Source organism: Notolepis coatsorum, assembly GCF_963971535.1.
Source record: "Notolepis coatsorum genome assembly, chromosome: 16".
Lineage (NCBI taxonomy): Eukaryota > Metazoa > Chordata > Actinopteri > Aulopiformes > Paralepididae > Notolepis > Notolepis coatsorum.
In genome coordinates, this window is record NC_140180.1 from 42,377,503 (window position 1) to 42,398,439 (window position 20,937).

At 44.6% G+C, this 20,937-nt stretch overlaps 1 protein-coding gene across 1 annotated transcript; it reads left to right on the forward strand.

The window, feature by feature from the left end:
• The first annotated feature begins 534 nt into the window (after positions 1–534).
• Positions 535–20,045, forward strand: pcdh12 (protocadherin 12). Its single transcript, XM_084331294.1, is given in 5 exon segments — positions 535–4,047; positions 7,327–7,343; positions 7,345–7,416; positions 13,235–13,386; positions 18,597–20,045. Coding segments are annotated over 5 exon segments (3,546 nt in total). The 5' UTR covers positions 535–1,152; the 3' UTR covers positions 19,007–20,045.
• The last annotated feature ends 892 nt before the right edge of the window (positions 20,046–20,937 follow it).

Sequence of the window (20,937 nt, forward strand, 5' to 3'; positions counted from 1 at the left end):
TGGAAAAAACAGAAGAAACTAAATCAGTGCCTGAAGTGCTGAAAGAGTGAGGGAGGGGAGGGGAGGGGAGGGGAGGGGAGGGGAGGGGAGGGGAGGGGAGCACTCAGAGCGTTGAACATCAACATTGTCTCAACTTTCCTCAGGGTCCCATTTTTTGTGTAGTAAAGAGATACGGCCTGCATTTGCATATGTTCCACCCCCTCCGTCCTGATTGGCTCGGCCCCTCCTAGCATGTGAAATCCTAGTTCCAAACTTCCACACTTGACTCTGAACTGTTGAGGCGGATGAGCTGGGATACTAGGAGCCGGCAGCTGTATGTGAGTGAGTAAAGCTGTAGGGCTGGATTTTGTGTGAAGGAGAAAGAGACAGAGGTGGAGACAGAGGGGGAGAGAGAGAGAGAGAGAGAGGAGAGAGAGAGAGAGAGAGAGAGAGAGAGAGAGATGGGGGGAGAGAGAGGGGGGTGAAAGCCTAGTAATATGCTACTGTAATTATCTTGTATAAAAGTAAAAAAAATATCAGGTTCTGTCCCTTCTAGTTAGTTTTATTGTAAGGAAAGATCATACATTGTTTAACTAAAGATTGTATTGTTATAGTTCAGCTCATACTAGATTGATTTGAACTAATAGATTGTATTGTTATAGTTCAGCTCATACTAGATTGATTTGAACTAATAGATTGTATTGTTATAGTTCAGCTCATACTAGATTGATTTGAATAGAGTATTGTCATATAGTGCAGCTCATACTAGATTGATTTGAACTAATAGATTGTATCGTTATAGTTCAGCTCATGCTAGATTGATTTCAACTAATAGATTGTATTGTTATATAGTGCAGCTCATTTAGATTGATTTCTTGATCTGAGGTAAAAATCTCTAGCATGTTCTTTTTCAGATATATAAAAAACGTAATCTTTGTCTTTAAATTATTTGCAAGATAACAGCATATTAGTGATTCTATATAATTAATAGGCTAAGGACCCCCACTGTCATATTTTCAATTTCTTATTTAGAATATACCTTTTTGTATATTGATTTTTAAATATTTGGAATTCTACATCTAAGGTCCTTTTCTTGTCTAAGTAGTTCAAACAAGTGAATCTGAGAAATGTCCATTTAGGTGTTAGTATTAGTCAGTATTAGTCATCTGGTTAATGATATCTCACACCATCATGCTGCTGGCTCTACTGCTGGTTCTGAGCCTTGGTTCTGAGGCTCGATCCTCTGACCCAACCCCGTTGACGATCATGTACCGTGTCTGGGAGGAACAGCCCGCGGGCACCCGGGTCGGCCGTCTGGTTGACGACCTGCGTCAGAGAGATGAGGCTGGGTCACTGGAGGACTTCCAGGTGGTGGAGCACGGCCATGCCCTGCCCTTCTCTGTCAGCCCTAGAGATGGAATCGTATCCACCCTTGGTCAGCTGGACAGGGAGAAACTTTGCAGAGGGGCAGACTTGTGTGAGCTGGCCTTCAGCGTCCTATACAGGAAGGGTGGTGCGGTGCACTTCCTGCGGGTGCGCGTGGAGGTGATGGACCTGAACGACCACAGCCCCACCTTCCCCAGCACACAGCAGGAGGTTGAGATCTCAGAGACGGCCACATTGAGGATGAGAATCCCATTGGACAGAGCAGTGGACCCTGACGCAGGCCCCAACAGCCTCCAAACCTATACCCTGTCCCTCAATCAACATTTTGCCCTGGATGTGAGAGTAGCCCCGGGCGGAACGAAGCAGGCAGAGCTAGTGGTGATCAAGGAACTGGACAGGGAGGTACAGGACTCCTTCGACCTGACCTTGCTGGCCTGGGATAAAGGGAACCCTCCCAGGTCAGGTAGCACCTTAGTTCGTGTCACAATCTTAGACTCCAATGATAACAGCCCCATGTTTGAGGATAGCACTCCCACTGTGGAGCTGGCAGAGGATACAGCTCGCGGGATGATTGTCATCAACCTCAAGGCCACCGACCCAGACCAGGGGGCCAACGGGGAGGTTGAGTACTCTCTCAGCAAGCACGCACCACCAGAGGTACACAGGCTCTTCAGTGTGCATCAGCAAACAGGGGCTGTGACTCTGACAGGCCCTTTGGACTATGAAGCTAAGCACTCCTATGAAGTGGACATCCAGGCACGTGACCTTGGACCGAATGCAATCCCCTCTCACTGCAAACTACATGTAAAACTAAGAGATGTCAATGACAATGCGCCACGTATACATATCACCTGGACACCACCTGACTCCCCTGTGGCGACTGTTCTGGAAGGTTCCCCAGAGGATACATTCCTTGCTTTGGTAATGGTCTCCGATGCAGATTCTGGGGACAATGGCAAATTGAACGCTTATATTGAACAAGGGTCTGGCCCATTCCGCCTCAAAAGAATTCACGGGGACAATTACATGATTGTAACCAATGATACCCTGGATCGTGAAAAGGTCATGGAGTATAACATCACGCTGCTTGCCAAGGATTATGGTGAACCTTCACTTTCCTGCGTTCGACACCTAACTGTTATAGTATTAGACGAAAATGACAATGCCCCGCTCTTCTCAAAGTCCCATTACAGGGCCTCGTTCAAGGAAAACAATGTTGCAGGCTACCATGCTCTCAAAGTAGATGCCCACGATGTGGACCTGGAGCTCAGTGGAAGGGTTTCCTACTCTATTAGAGAGTCCAATGAACTGGGAACGCCCACAGCTTCTTTCTTCATCCACCCAACCAGTGGTGTAGTCAGTGTCCAGCAGTCACTGGACTACGAGGAGTCCAGCACCTACTCTTTCGTTGTGGAGGCCTTTGACCAGGGTCATCCGCCCCTGACCAGCACTGCCACAGTTCTGATTGACATCCAAGATGTCAATGACAACCACCCAGTCATCAAAGAGCCAACACCAAAGAGTGGAGTGGCTTCTATCAGTGTCCCTGTCAATGCAGATAAGGGGGTGATTGTGACTGAGCTGGGCAATGGGGCAGAGGAGGGATCCACCAATTCTCCCATTGATCACTCAATCCAGAATGGACTTGTGAGGTTCCTGGCTACAACCATCAAAGCTGAAGACCCAGACTCTGGCCCCAACGGACAACTCACTTTTGTAATAACTGATGGAAACCCATATGGACTTTTCTGGCTGGATCACACAACAGGCCAGCTATTTGTGAACACGACAAATGCTACCGAACTCATCGGGAAGACCTTCAAGGTGGATGTCGCTGTATCTGACATGGGCACCCCAAACTTGGTAACTAAGGCCATGCTAGAGGTGACTTTCATCAATTTGAGGGACCATCTGAAGAACTCATTGCCAGGCAACCGTGGTCAGCTTAGCTTCACCATGATGATGGCTATCTGCCTTGGAGCCACCTGCCTCCTGTTGCTATTGGTAGTTGCTTTGGTGACCACATTCTGTCGCCCTGAGAAACGGGACAATCGGGCCTACAACTGCAGACAGGCAGAGTCGACCTATACCCGCCACCCACGACGGCCACAGAAAAACATAAGGAAGTCTGACATCCAGCTGGTTCCAGTTCTCAGGGGACGAAAGGAGGATCCTCCAGAGGATGAGAATGAAGCTCAGCCACTCACTTCAATGCCTGTGATGGTCGAGGAGCAACCTACTGAAAGGCAATACAGCATGGCGCCATTATCCATGAACGCAAATGTTCTTTCTCAAGGATACCTCGAGGGGGACGCAACTCTCCCCATCTCCCTCTCCAGAACACTCAGGAAACCTGGAAGCATTGAACTAGATGGCACTCTACCTCGCACCCCAGCTACTCCGTACCGGACCCTTAGAAAAGCCAGAAACCCTTCATGCTCCTCTTCACAAACAAGTACTCTTAAGCGCCATGGGGCATCAGAGGTCCAGACGAAGGCTGGAGGCGAAGAGGCAGAGCCATGTACTTCGTCCCAGGCAACTCTCAGAAGGCCAAAAAACTCAGAGGGCAGAGGGAGACAGGATGCTGAACACAGACAGATCCTGAGAAATCTGGTTCGTCTTTCCATGGCTGCCTTCGGAGAGAACTCCATTGAGCTGTCCTCGGCCTCACCAGAAGTACAGGTGAGACGTCTTCATTCATTTGTGGCATACACTGTAAAGAATATTTTGTCTCAACTTAACGTATTTTCAAGTAACCTTTTCACATTGGCTTTTGATTGAGGAGTTGATATAGACTTGATATTTGACATTCATTCTCTCCTGTTCAGTTGATACAGTGTATATATATTCTTAAAGGAACACGCCAACTTTTGGGGAAATTAGCTTATTTGCCATCTACCCTGGAGTTAGACAAGCAGATACATACCATTTTCTTCTCTGTGCATGCATTAGACTTAGGGAACAGCCGCACCATTAGCCTAGCTTAGTGTCATTCACTGTGTTTTGAAAAACGGGGCTTTAGAGGTGATGAAATCACTGCGCCTAGGCAGCAGTGGTTCTGCAAAAAATTGTTCCGAGTATATATCTGCTTAGAAAACCAAAATGTCAACTTGTTTACAAGAAAGTTTTGGAGTTGTATTTGGAGTATATTTCGTGACTGTTGGGAACTAGGTTACACCGGCACACCTACTTCCAGTGAATGACGCTAAGCTAGGCTAACGCTGCGGCTGTTCCCTAAGCCTAATGCATGCACAGAGAAGAAAAGGGTATGTATCTGCTTGTCTAACTCCAGGGTAGATAAGTAAATAAGCTAATTTGCCAAAAAGTTGGCGTGTTCCTTTACAGTCGGACTGAAATGTGAATTGAGGCCATTATTCTGGTTTAAGCATAAACCTGTGTTCGAATAACATAATAATGTAACATAATAACATAATCATATTCATTTACACATGGTTTCCACTGAAGGTTCACTTCATACATAGAAACACATATTTGTTTATTTACATTCTTCATACCTAGAACATAGATTATTGCTGCACTTTTAGTTTCCATTTAGATTTCACCTAAAATCCTTTCATCTGAAGTTTTACCTCCAGGTTTTGAGATTAATCTTAATTGATGTCCGTGAAAGAGTGCCCCCTCCCACGCCTTACATGCACACACAGTCACACACACACACACACACACACACACACACACACACACACACACACACACACACACACACACACACACACACAGAGCTTAACCCCCCCACACACACAAACACACACACACACACACACACACACACACACACACACAGACACACGCACACACACACACACCACACACACACACATTCACACATTCACACATTCACACATTCACACATTCACACATTCACACATCCACGCATGCACGACGCACACACACACTTTTTTCCCAGTGGGCCTAACTGCTATTTTGGCCGGGTGTATATGAGTTACCCAGACAGCCTAGGGGGACAGCTGACTGATGATACTGGAGCCAAAGCGCTGAGTTTATTCAGGTGCTCATGTGTCAGAAGCACTAATCTCGCCGACTCCCCCCCCCCCCCCCCCCCCCCCCGAGAAACTGTCCCGGTCCTTTTTTACTCAATATCGTATAACAGATTCATACTGAAAGGAGGAGGGGGCGATGCCAGGGAGAATCAGTGAACCATTCTTGTTCTCTGTAGGTGAGCTGTGATATGTCTGTAGTGTAAAGGGATACTGCTCTGACATGTAAGGACCGTAAGCCCTCAGTTACAAATGGCCCATATGGCTTTTAGTGGGGCTCCCCTAAGCAAGGCAAAACAGCAACTGAGCACCTCTGGTTTCTTTAAAAACTCAATCTGTATTTTCTTTTTCTGTGAGTGCATCAATTATGGCTATACTCTACTGTACACACAGATTGTTGAAAGTTAGAACTTGCGGATGGAAAGTTGTCTTTTTTTGTGCACGTATAACATTCCATTGTAGCAAAAAGAGAAAACACAACAATTTCCTTCACTTTGTGCAAACAAAACCCAGACAAACAGGGACTCAAAAAACATTCGCAAACCTGTGCACTTTTTGCACAAGGAGTGCATTAGCAGTCGAACAACACAGATGACACCAGAAGCAGAGGGGCAGACTTGGTGTGAAAACGGCCAAGGAGAATCTATTTCCAGAAGTGTAGAAGTGCTGTGCTGGTCTAACGGGAACATCCTCATCAGGGCTCTACCGTCGCAGCTTTCTTGAGAACACCCCACATTGGAACAAAGAGCTTGGCAAGGTCTTAAGGCCTCACGTGAAATCCATTCGAAAACCAGGAAGGGACGGATTCTCAGCCCACCTCTCCCTCTCCCCCGCCCGCCCACTCGCCCCAGTTGGCACTTTGGCTTTACGGGGCTTTAGAGGTCTCTCCCAGGAGGTCCCTGAGGAAGAGGCCCGAGCACTCCCTCCCTCCCTCCTCCGCACGTCCATATTTCAGAGGTCCATCCTGGAAGGAAACAGGTCAGAGAAGAATAGCCTTGTGCGTAGAGGTCGCCTTCCTGTCCTTGCACGTGCCCACACACACATAGACAAAGACACGTCTGCGTGCACACGTGCACACACACACACACACACACACACACACACACACACACACACACACACACACACACACACACACACACACACACACACACACACACACACACACACACACACACACACACACACACACACACACACACACACACCTCCATCTCTACCTCACAAAGCCAACATTTCCTTTGTGCAGTGTGGAGGTTGCAGCGAGCGACATATCCGCTTGTGATGTCAGCGTACGTCTGCTGGGCCTGCCCACTGTTACAGTAGGTTGCCAGAGTGAGAGAGACAGTGGAAAGCAGTTCTCACACAACAATAATATTCATTTTACAATTGAAACTACTGTAGTTCACATTCACAGCCAGCTGAACCAACACATATAGGATATTACTGTGAGAGATAGAAAGGAACACACTCTGAACAAAGGCCTGATCAAACACAAAGTGTGATGAGAAAGTATCCTGCATACAGTATGAGGTCGATTAACCTGTAGCTCTTCATGCTGCTCTCTTGACCAGGTCTCCCTCGCAAAACACAACCTTGATCTCATAGATAGATAGATAGATAGATAGATAGATAGAGAGAGAGAGAGAGAGAGAGAGAGAGAGAGAGAGAGAGATAGACAGACAGACAGACAGACAGACAGACAGACAGACAGACAGACAGACAGACAGACAGACAGACAGACAGGCAGACAGATATGACACTTCTGCCTCACTAACCCCCCCTCTCTCTCTCTCTCTCTCTCTCTCTCTCTCTCCCTCTCCCTCTCTCTCTCTCTCTCTCTCTCTCTCTCTCTCTCTCTCTCTCTCTCTCTCTCTCTCTCTCTCTCTCTCTCTCTCTCTCTCTCTCTCTCTTCTCTCCCCCTGTGTCCGTGTCCTTGCAGCAGATCTCCCAGCTCCTCCCTCCTCCACCAGGGACAGCTGCAGCCAAGGCCTAACTTCCGTGGCAACAAGTACTCACATCGCGCCGGCAGGTGAGCTTCATCCCTTTCCCCTTCTCTTCTCCTTCTGTACTCCTGCCCGCTGCTCCCCCTTCAGTGCATCGCTCCTTTGTTCCAGAGCCAGTTGGCTGCTTAAAAGCAGGGCCAATATCCTCTCCCTCCAAACCCCTATGGGCTGCATCACGGCCAATTTCTTCCATTCATGTCGGTCTTGTGATCAAATGAATGCGTTGTTGATAGCAGAAGCCACATGACAGTGTGGCTTTCATCAACTGACTTTGTTCAGGCGCCTGGGCAAATTGGGCTGCGTGGGGAAAGGATCACTTCCTATGATCATACGCAGACCTAACTGGATCAAATAAGAAATGACTGTAGGTATGTTTTGAATTATATTCATCTGAAGTCTCAGGGAAAAAAACAAACAAACTCAACAGCAACTAAACGGATATCTATTTCACAAACAGGAAATGGTCTTATCTTTTACACGTTGGACAGGAAGTGTCTCATTACCCCCAAGGTGACCGTTTTCTCTCTCTATGTGTGTGTGTGTGTGTGTGTGTGTGTGTGTGTGTGTGTGTGTGTGTGTGTGTGTGTGTGTGTGTGTGTGTATTTTCAGTATTTTCAGTATTTTTTATTTTAGGCAACTTTATACTTTTACTCCACTACATTTATCTGAACCCATCAGTTACTAGTTACTTTGAAGACAAATATTTTGCATAGAAAACATGGCAAAAATGTATGAAGATCATATATACTTTCACATTTGAAGCCTGTCAACTTCAATAGGACGTAATCAGAGCAGCATAACTGGACCACATACCACTTTAACATAACCTTTAATCAGAGCAGCATAACTCGACCACATACCACTTTAACATAACCTTTAATCAGAGCAGCATAACTGGACCACATACCACTTTAACATAACCTTTAATCAGAGCAGCATAACTGGACCACATGCCACTTTAACATAACCTTTAATCAGAGCAGCATAACTGGACCACATACCACTTTAACATAACCTTTAATCAGAGCAGCATAACTCAACCACATACCACTTTAACATAACCTTTAATCAGAGCAGCATAACTGGACCACATGCCACTTTAACATAACCTTTAATCAGAGCAGCATAACTGGACCACATGCCACTTTAACATAACCTTTAATCAGAGCAGCATAACTGGACCACATACCACTTTAACATAACCTTTAATCAGAGCAGCATAACTGGATCACATACCACTTTAACATAACCGTTAATCAGAGCAGCATAACTGGACCACATGCCACTTTAACATAACCTTTAATCAGGGCAGCATAACTGGACCACATGCCACTTTAACATAACCTTTAATCAGAGCAGCATAACTGGACCACATACCACTTTAACATAACCTTTAATCAGAGCAGCATAACTGGACCACATACCACTTTAACATAACCTTTAATCAGAGCAGCATAACTGGACCACATGCCACTTTAACATAACCTTTAATCAGAGCAGCATAACTGGACCACATGCCACTTTAACATAACCTTTAATCAGAGCAGCATAACTCAACCACATACCACTTTAACATAACCTTTAATCAGAGCAGCATAACTGGACCACATGCCACTTTAACATAACCTTTAATCAGAGCAGCATAACTGGACCACATACCACTTTAACATAACCTTTAATCAGAGCAGCATAACTGGATCACATACCACTTTAACATAACCGTTAATCAGAGCAGCATAACTGGACCACATGCCACTTTAACATAACCTTTAATCAGGGCAGCATAACTGGACCACATGCCACTTTAACATAACCTTTAATCAGAGCAGCATAACTGGATCACATACCACTTTAACATAACCGTTAATCAGAGCAGCATAACTGGACCACATACCACTTTAACATGACCTTTAGAGGTCAATGGACCGAGGCTTGAATGCTCCCAAGCACTGGAATACACAACAGTATGTAGAATGTGTACCTTTACTTTAGATACTTAGGTACACTCAATAGCAAATACTTCTCTTCTTTGGATGGAGGACTTTTACCAGAGTACTCATTTATCTGGGTATTTCTACTTTTACGTTAAGTAAAAGTGTGTGTGTGTGTGTGTGTGTGTGTGTGTGTGTGTGTGTGTGTGTGTGTGTGTGTGTGTGTGTGTGTGTGTGTGTGTGTGTGTGTGTGTGTGTGTGTGTGTGTGTGTGTGTGTGTGTGTGTGTGTGTGTGAGAGTGTGTGTGTGTGTTGGTGTGTGTTTGCATATGTGTGTGTCTGTGTGGGGGCGAGGGGTAGTAGGCAGGCTAGAGCAGGACTCAGTGCTGCCCCCGTGCCCTGAGTCAGAGCTCCATGCCAGGAACTCACATCCACTCACAACCACAATGTTGCCTTAGCGATGAGTTGAGATCAGTTCAAAAGCCTTTCACACAGTACAAGGCTACACCTAGTGTACAGACCTCTCACTAAGCCTGCTACACCTATAGGGCTAGATCCACAAAGAATGGATTGCGCGGTGCTAATTGCACCCTTACTTACAATTCATTATGAATTGAAAATGGGGGACCCTGATGTAAACAAGACAAAGATATTTCTCTGGTCTGCATCCCCTTAACAATTGTGTGTATTGAGCCATACTGTATTGTACCCATTCTGCAATCTGTTAATAAAAATGTCATTCAATCAATCACCGCGCAGGTGATTGAACATTTTATTAACAGATTGCAGATTGCAGAATGGGACACTCATTTGTGTCCGACCACGCGGACCACGTCGACTGGAGCTCTGACTCCAGGATGCAGAAGATGGCACGAAATGCCTGTTGACAACAGCCGGATAAATATACTCTCCGTGATTTCCCCTATCCTTACCCCTCATACGGTATCTTTTCGTCTGAGGGAAATTCAAGGCGAGATTGGCCCTTCGTCTTACCGGCCCTGTAGTATAAGCTATTTTTTTATTACTCACTTTCGTCTTGTTTACATCAGGGTCCCCCATTTTCAATTCATAATGAATTGTAAGTAAGGGTGCAATTAGCACCGTGCAATCCACTTTGTGGATCTAGCCCCTAGTGTACAGACCTCTCACGGGTGACGCATTTCCGGCTGCTCCCCTCTCCCAACTTCTCCTGCAGCTATAGGAGAATGAATGGACTATTAATAGATGGCTGCTGGCTTTCGCCTGTGGTTCATACAGGCGGTGGTTCTAGTGAACAAGGCCTTCTAATATTAATCCATCTCTAAGACAGGGGGGATTTAGAATTTCGAAGCAGCAGTTAAAATAGCTTCTCAAAACAAGCTTAGCATCGCAGATCAGGTCACCAGATTCAATGTATTCTCTACAAATGTGTAACGTTAACAAAACATAATTTCCTCGGGTGAAACTCAATTTCCCCATTAACTCCACATGCAGTATCAAGCACAAAGTCACACACACACAGGGAACAAAATTTACTTTTTGACTTACCAGCCATTTTTTTACCAGCCAAAAATTAAAAATAGCTTTTTAGTATATCGCCATGTGTTATTATTACTATATAATACTCTCATATGCTATTTTCAATTAATATCATAAACAACATAAGGAATATTAGCATAATTTTGAGTGGACTGAAGGAATGAGTCAGCGTTAATAGTTTTAAATGCAAATAATTTATTGAAACATAGAAGTGGGGTCGGGGACACACACACTGTTTCAACTCACCACCCCTGCATCATATTGTAGTCTAGTCTGTCTTCAAACTTCCACTCCTCTCGAAACCTTTTTATATTTGAATATCAACATTATCTGTGCATCCTCAGTAATCCTCAGTTTACTACAATATACTCCTCTCCTGAGTCCTGACTAGTGACTTCATCGTCTTTCCAAACGCACGCACACACACAGAGAAAGGGAGAGTGCCCCCCCCCCCCCCCCCCATTTCCCTTTCCCCAGTCCACACTGTCTGCTGTTCTCTATGGCTCTGCCGCTGATCAGGATTAGCTTGTTAGCTTACGCTAACATAACGTTCATTTCGGGCGATGTGGGCATAAAGGAATGGCGACGATGCAATGCATGTTAGATGCATTTGACCCGTTGTGAGAAGAAGAAAAACCACAGACGTATTGCGGCTCGCAAAATAGGCGCACTGCTGTGTAGCTCTGCTCTCAGGGAACAAACTTAACTTTTTGACTTACCAGCCATTTGGCTGGTAGATTTTAAAAACTACCAGCCAGGCAGATTTTTTACCAGCCATTGGCGGTTGGCTGGTACTTATTTTGTTCCCTGCACACACACGCACGCACACACACACACACACACACACACACACACACACACACACACACACACACACACACACACACACACACACACACACACACACACACACACACACACGCACACACAGAGACTAACCCTCCTGTGTTCATCTGGTTGTGTGTGAGCTCACCTTATCTACCGCAATGACAGACTGACACTTGCTGTCTCTGCTTGTCTCTAGGCACCTACTTTGATAAAGGTTTAGCCCTGTGTGTGTGTGTGTGTGTGTGTGTGTGTGTGTGTGTGTGTGTGTGTGTGTGTGTGTGTGTGTGTGTGTGTGTGTGTGTGTGTGTATGTTTGTGTGTGTGTGTGTGTGTGTGTGTGTGTGTGTGTGTGTGTGTGTGTGTGTGTGTGTGTGTGTGTGTGTGGGTGTGTGTGTGTGCGTGTGTGTGCGTGTGCGTGGGTGTGTGTGTGTGTGTGTGTGTGTGTGTGTGTGTGTGTGTGTGTGTGTGTGTGTGTGTGTGTGTGTGTGTGTGTGTGTGTCGGGTCACAGGTAAAACAAATATAATAATAAATAAATAATCTAACCCTAACTAACCTTACTGTCATGCACATGTCCTAATAAACTAACCTACACTGTAGCCTCATTGTATACTTGTATGCCGTGACAATTAAAACTCTTGACTTGACTCTTGGCACTCAACACTTTGATGAACATTGTAAGTCAATACATACCTTTTAAAGGAAGTTTTCCTCACGTGATATTCACATGATGTGGGTCTGTGGTGAAGATGACTTGAACACATGGTTTGTTTTTTTCTGGTAACTGACACTAAGCCAACAACAGCCTTAAGCCCCAGCCAGGCCCAATAACCATTAGACGGTCACATGCAAAGACAGGAACTAGTAGGTAGCTTGGTGCACCATCAGCTCATTTTCACAGTAAGTAAGTGGTTTGGGATTGTTTTTGGTCAAAATGGAATTTTCACAGAACATTGGTAACCATAGAAACAACCAAATGTAATGGCTTTACATTTAAGAAAGTGAAATACAGGGCGGCTAAGTGGTGCAGTGGGCAAGGCACTCGCCACCAACGCAGGAGATGCTGGGTTCGAGCCCAGCTCTCGGCGTTGCTACCAGCTTGGCTGGTCGTTCATACTAACACAATTGGCAGTGTTAGGGGTGGGAAAGCTGGTGGGTGGGGATTGGACGTTGTGGACAGCGACTCCTACAGGTCGGTTGGTGCGCCTGTACAGCAGAATCAGGAAGCATCGGGGCGGCGTGAGCCTCCCACGCGTTACTCCTTGCCACTGAGAGATTGCGCTGTACAGGTGAAAAGATGCGACAGCTGCCTCCTCGTGTACCGGAGGGGACACGTGATGCAAGGCTTGGTCCTCACTGCAGCCGACCAGTGGGAGGCATAGTCTAGCAACGTTCGAGACAGGGGAGGGGAGAATTGAAGGGAGAATTGGCAAGGCGAAATTGGGATGGGAGAAAAATAGAAAAATAAGGAGAAAAAGTGGATAAAAAAAATCTAAAATGTGTATGACTGAAAGAGTATGACTGTATAGTGTCCCACCCACCTACTGTCTTGTTTGTCCCGTCTTCTCCAGATCAGGGACCCAGGACTGCCAGGACTGGCAGAGCACTAAGGACAGCGGGCATGGAGAGAGTGAGGCTGGAGATATGGACTGGGACCCAGACAGAGACTCCCCCATAGACCCACAGCTGGAGGAGGGGCTCAGCCACCTGCTCAACAACACTGGTACGAGCACACACACACACACACACACACACACACACACACACACACACACACACACACACACACACACACACACACACACACACACACACACACACACACACACACACACACACACACACACACACACACACAAATACTTATATAGACAGGTTTCTCGTCCACGTCAGACACATCAAGGAGGCAAAAAGGAACATAATCCTGGTCAGAACAATGGGGCAGACTCCAATATATTTGCATTTGTTAGCCATGCTAGCGATCTGAACAATCAATCCATGCCAAAGCTAGATTATGTAAAAGGTGAAAGAGTCACACTCACAGCCATGGTCATTTGGCAAAATGACATCCAGCCGTTTTCGTTTGTTTTAGTCAGGGGAGTGCCATGGTTTCTCCATAGAGCCCCATTCACGCAGGTAGGAGGCAACTCAGTCACGTGATTCAGCGGGTATTGCTGATTGGCTCAAACACAGTATGTTTATAAACAAGAAACCCGTCTATAAACTGCTGCTATTCTTGATACAAGACCAGTATATGACAACTAAACATACTGTACATCTTTTGCATTACTGTTACGTAAGAAACCATGTAATAAATATACGTAATACATTATGGTTAAAAAAGTACCACATTGTGGCTTTATGGAATGAAACACCCCCTAATTTGCAGCTGGAGTTGAAGGCCCTGCGGTAGTGGCTGTTTCCCTCTTCTTCCTCTTGCGCTCTTATCTACTGTACGTGTAAACTGTATAGACTTTAGCCCTTACAACCCGCGGGCCACTCTTTCATTAGTGAAGACAATGGCGCGGTTCACCCCACAAGATACACACTGGAGATACGTACGTAAACCACCCATGTCCACCTACTATGGTAAACACAGGCCTATGCGCCGAGTTCCTTCCAGGTATTGTTCTCTGCGTGGTTACATTCTGACCGAGGGGCCCCGCCTTTGTTCACCTCAGAAAAAGGCACAGTACACCATTTGTTTTCCCTCTCTCAGAGAAGCCTTAGAGAACCATGGGGGCTAAAGATGGGGACTTTTTTTTAATGTTTCTGATGATCGAGTTAGGGCCATGTTAAGTCTGTGCAGGTTGTATGACAGGCTATCAACAAAGGATAGTCGTCATAGTGGTGTATGTGTGTGCGTGTGTGTGTGTGACAGGCTGGAGACAAAAGGTATAGCAGTGTGTTTGTGTGGGTGTGAGTAAGGCTGAGAGCATGTGTGCGTGTGCGTGTATGTGTGTTATGCTTTAGTCACCTCTGCCTCCAAGGCTCCATTATCAGTGTAACCTACACTACAACACAGCGAGAGCACATCAGTCTTTCTTGTCTTGTCTTTGTTAAAGTCCCCCCCGGCAACACATTCCTCCCTCTCTCCTTTTTCTCTCCTCTCTTTCTCCTCTCTCTCCCCTCTATTTCTCCTCTCTCTCCTCTCTTTCTCCTCTTTTTCTCCTATCTCTCCTTTCTCTCTCCTCTCTTTCTCCCCTCTCTCTTTTCCCTCTCCCCTTCTCTCTCTCTTGCATACACACTTTCCAACACACACACACACACACACACACACACACACACACACACACACACACACACACACACACACACACACACACACACACACACACACACACACACACACACACACACACACACACACACACACACACACACACACACACACACACACACACACACACACACACACACACACACACACACACACACACTTGTCTGGTCCATTAACTGTGATGTGTACAGTGGAAGACCCTGAAAGTGATATTAGGAGTGTTTCAGCTGCCTCCTCTGTACAAGCCCAGCCTCAAGGCAGAGTGAGAGTGAGTCAGTTACATTGGCTCTGTTATATCGCCTCTGCTTGTCAATTATCTCATCTTTCATTCAACCTTGAGGCATAGGAATTTTATTTGGTAGAAAATGTACTAGAATAAGACATCAAATATAAATACTAAGACTATGTAAATAAATACACTTATAAACGTAAACTTAGAAAGTAAAAAGTTGAATAAAGTTTAGCTTCTCTGTAAAGTAAAACATGCAAGTTGAAGACCACTTTTAAATGGTGATTATTGTGATATGAAAGGATCAGGCTTTTATCAAAGCTCAGCTCTGATCTTGGACAAAGATCTAATATGCTTTTGTGCTTTTAACTAGCTCAATCTGGGGCTCCTTGGTTGTGGTTGCAGCCACTGCAGTCATACTGGGGGTTTCTCCACCTCCCAAGGGTTGTGTGTGCGTGTGTGCGTGCGTGCGTGTGTGTGAGAGAGAGAGAGAGAGAGAGAGAGAGAGAGAGAGAGAGAGAGAGAGAGAGAGAGAGAGAGAGAGAGAGAGAGAGAGAGAGAGAGAGAGAATTTGTGTGAATGTGTTTGCTCTAGGAATGTGTGTGTGTGAGAGTGTGTGTGAGTGTGTGTGTATGTGTGTGTGTGTGTGTGCGCGTGCGTGCGTGCATGCGTGCAAGGACTCCTCTGGTTCCAATAAGGGGGTAATTGTTTTTTTGAGAGATTTAGTGGCGCCCTGCTGTTGGAGCAGGTCTAATTAAGTCAACCACTACAGGAAGAGTATAAGGAACAAAATACTGAAAATGGAGAGAGGGTTCACATAGGGTAGTAAAAGATAGATAGATAGATAGATAGATAGATAGATAGATAGATAGATAGATAGATAGATAGATAGATAGATAGATAGATAGATAGATAGATAGATAGATAGATAGATAGATAGATAGATAGATAGATAGATAGATAGATAGATAGATAGATACAGTAAATAGGTAGATCAATTGTCCCCTAAATGTCTAGATTTCTTTAACCTGACGAAGGTCTGAGGACCGAAACGTTGTTTTGTTTGAATAAAGTTGACAGTCAGTAAAAAGGACAGTGTGCAGTTCTCTCCTCTCGTCCCCTAAATGCCCTTAAAATGTAAAATGTGAATGTAATCCAGTGACAAAGAGAGAGTAGAGAAAGATAGAGAGAGAATGAATCAGAGAGAGAGGGAACTTGCAAAGACAAGTAGAGAAGATAGAAGAGGTATTATCTGATGAGCTCACCTCTCTCTGATGCTGCTATGAGAGTCCTCTTTGATCACTGACTCGCCGTGCTGCGTGTCAAGCAGACCTACCTGAATGTGTGCCGGTGTGCTTATTATTAATATTATTAATAAATATAACAATACAATAAATCATACTTTCAAAATGTAATCTGTTAGAGGTTACCAATTACCTGGTTTAAATTGTATTCAGTGATAAAAATCCATTGGATTATACTACCACAATAATGTAATCTGATTACTTTTAGTTACTTTTGGGTTAGGGTAATATGCTGCCGCGATCAATAGTAAATACAGTTAGAGACATTTTATACTGACATTATTTCAAGACATGCAAATATTATTTTTTCTATCATTTCAAAGTAATCACCTTCATTCCCAAATGTATCTGAAATGTGATTAGTGTTTTCATAATGAAATAATAGAATGTTTCAGTAACTGTACTGAATTACAGTTTGTTTCCTTAACATGTAACATGTAATCCGTTACTGCCCCAACCTTCCCTGACGATCAAACATTAAAAACTGTTCCTCAAGTCAGGGAGGTTGTTTCTGAGAGCGTGCGGGGTGGCCCTGCTTTTTCTCAATCTCTCTTCTCTGCTGCTTTGTTCTAAAGAAAACAAGTACTTCACAAATGCTTTGAACAATCTAAACATATATACCACAGCAGATGACTATCATAATTGGATTTGGTGAAACACGATGCGAAATGTATATGGGATTCATGTGTGGGTTGCTCTCTAGTGGTGTGTAGGGAAAACAGGGGGAGATTTAGGTGTGTTTAGTTTATTGATGGAGATTTAATTTAGGAGCTGTCAGTGCCATGCGTGTGTGTGTGTGTGTGTGTGTGTGTGTGTGTGTGTGTGTGTGTGTGTGTGCCTGTGCCTGCATGGGTCAGTGAGTGTGTGCAGCCTCATAGCCTGGGTCTGGTTGTGATTAGATGAAAGCGACCACAGGGCAAGTAAAGCCCAGCAGGAGCCTCTCTGGGCCATGAACCTATTTAGATAGAGTGGTGGAGAATAGCATTGCAGAGAGAGAGAGAGAGAGAGAGAGAGAGAGAGAGAGAGAGAGAGAGAGAGAGATTGAGAGAGAGAGAGAGAGAGAGAGAGAATTCACCAAAACAAGGGGAAGCCATTCAGTAACTAGTCAGCGATTCGCTTCAAGGTGTTGCTGGGCTTTGCTCCACTTATTGTTACAGCTTTCCTTTGTTTTCAACGTGAGCCTTTGGTTTTCCTTTGGTGCGCCCAGCCTCCCCGGAATCTATAGCCATGAAATGGAGGCCTCTGCCTCCCAGACGCTCCTTGCGCTTCCACCTCGTCTCCACTTCCCGATGCACACTCCCTTGGAGACGTCATTATTAGACGTCGTATCCCTGCACATATTGTGTTGAACGAAACAAGGTGTTGATTAAATTTGTTTACCCCCAAAACAACCTTCTTGTCCCCTAGATTCAGTAGCCTATATCAAATATCAGAAAAAGAAAAAAGAAGAAGATATAACTGGGTGTGAAACCATACAGTGTCGGCCATAAAGATGCTCCACACCCCATGTCCACGTCTTCAGAAAATGCTTGGAATGCCTGAGTGAGGAGACGGCGGGACTTTAAGTGGCTCTTCTGCGGTGTGAAGTGCGTACGTGCTCATTTGTGTCCGACCACGCGGACCACGTCGACTGGAGCTCTGACTCCAGGATGCAGAAGATGGCAGGAAATGCCTGTTGACAACAGCCGGATAAATATACTCCACTCCGTGATTTCCCCTATCCTGTTTTTTACCCCTCATACGGTATCTTTTCGTCTGAGGGAAATTCAAGGCGAGATTGGCCCCTCGTCTCACCGGCCCTGTAGTATAAGCAATCTTTTATTACTCCCCTTGTCTTGTTTGTTGACGTACGGGGAAGCATTGTTCCTCCAGTCGCTTTTCAATTAAATTAAGAATTCAATAGTCCAGAATGAATAAAAACAAATAAGAATAAAACAAGTCGTGTTTCTATACACTGCGTAATGCTGTTGTTTGTGTTAGTCAGAGAACAGAGATCTGGCTACTGCGTGGCAGGAATGTGGACTAAATTCAGGCCCACCTGGCCAACATTATAGTTACTTTCCATATGTAGAATTCGCTGCAACATGTTTCAAGTGAATTGTTTCTCTGTTGACCTACAGATGATGTCTTTGGTGAGATTGAAGACCCGGCGTGGATGGCCAGACTCTCCCTCCCCCTCACCGCCGACTACCACGAGAATGTGTTTGTCCCCAATGGGCCACCGTCTCCCGATGACCACGGCTCGCCTGACGTCCACGACTCCACATCTTTCTCCACCTTTGGTAAAGCGCCGGAGAAGGACGCCCCACTGGGCGGGGCTCTGCTGTCAGAGGTCAGCACTCTGTTTGAGATGCTTATGACACAGAAGGCCGACTCCCAGCTCAGACCCTCGCCTGAAGTGCTGTACAGACTCTCTGCGGCCTACCGACGCTCGCTGGGCCTGGAAGGGTCCGGCGCTACGTCCGGGGGAGCCGGGGGGCCATGGAACTCTGGGAACCCTGATAGGGGAGCCCCCCTGGCTCACTCCTAAGCCCGCTATCATTACATGAACACCCCCGATCAAGGGACACCGGAAAAAGACAGATTTCCCATTGAATCGTGCACCGATGGTGACAAATAAAACGTAAAGCACAGTGAGGTAGATTGTGATTAGCAGGTCGGTTTGCAGGCTGGTTTCTATACCTGTTTTTGAGGCACACCGAAGCATCATGCAAAAAACTATTACTGCAACAGATGACAGTAAAGTGTAAATACTGCCTCTCAAAGCTGAATGTTCACATTAAAACAATACATTTCTCTTCCTGTGAATTTGTAGAAATGTGTTAATGAACTGAAATTCTAATACACCAAACTACTGGGGTTTTCATTCCTAACGCAGGATATATGGCCCAACCTGTCCGGCACAGGGCATGGTCAGAGGAGAGAGTCCAGTTTTAACCGAATCGATGTACATTAACTTTTTGGAATAAAGTATCTCAGCTATTCAGTCTGTGTCACGTCGCAAGCAACGATTTAATTTCTTTTTAGCGACAAAGCAGGACGTCCTCTTCAGAAATGTGTTTTTTGTGGGGATAAATACACGGTGTTACCACTGTCCAGTTGTGTCCAATGGTCTGGTTTGGCAGTGACTGAGCAAGGAGCTGAGTCAGTAGGAAATGTCCCTTTGTCTTTCAAGACAAAACAATAACAGTGGTAAGCCATGTTCCTGGGGCGAAATGTGCGAAAATTCTGTCACAATGGCCTCATTTAGTCTATACTTCCCATGTACAGCCCTATTTGAAATATGTCTCCTTTGTTTACCATTAATTGTATTTACACAACTAAATTCCTTTAATACTGCATTTGTCATATTTGCAGAGAAAAAAAAATACGAGTTGATATTCTGGTATGAGAACATTATTTTATCCTCAATTTGCTCTTAAATGTGTGTCATAAGTTATTGATCTATCTTTTGTTATTAATTTTTTAAGAATGTTTTTTCATTTCATTTTTTTGCTGCATCAAGTGAAGAGCACTTTGTACATAGTCATTTGTAAAACATTTTAATAAAAAAACGTCCGTTGTATCCACTTGATGTCTCATGTGGGTCAATGTGTACTATCGTTTCATTCCAGCACTGAATATAATGTGTTCACATATCTTTTAATAACTAGGCTAAGACATTTTATAACCTCAAGGCTACATAAGAGGGACATATTTATTTCATACTATCATATCGCTCTCTTGCGAAACCAGAATAAATACATGATGTTCCAGGATATTTGACCATTTTGTGGTTTTAAATGTCATCTGAGTCCAGTGCCTTAGGTTGGAAAGAAAACATAAATCATATTATGTGAAAATAAGGTGTAATGTGGGTGTTTCCTATCCAATTTCTCCATTGATTTCCTGAAATTGAAAATGTACACGTGCATTATGATGACATTTTCGAGATGGTTGAACAAAACACAACACACAATTCCTCCCTAAATATATTTCCATTTAAACTGCTGTTGTGGTTTAAGATAAGATAAGATAAGATATTCCTTTATTGATCCCCCTGGGGAAATGCAGGCATCATAGCAGCATGGGGGAGGTACAGGTAGTAGAAGACATGGTACAGGTCATAGAATTATAGTACAGTGGAGAAGTAAACATTTTAATAGAATAAAAAAAGTGTAAACAATATAACAATATAATTAACTCTGGACATGCGCATATGGGCAACAATGCCCTCTCAGTTATATTTGCCCTACAATAAATATAGTTACAATATATATAATCTAATAATCCAATTATCTAAATCTAATCTAATATATAATCTAAAAATGCTAAATATATGCTCTGATGAAGTATACAGTATACACATAAGGTGTGGTATGCATAAGGTAAGTATGCCGTGATATACATCATACGTTATATATATTGTCCTTTTAGGTGGGAGTCAGACACTCTGTGATGGAGGTTCCTAGTAGTTGGATG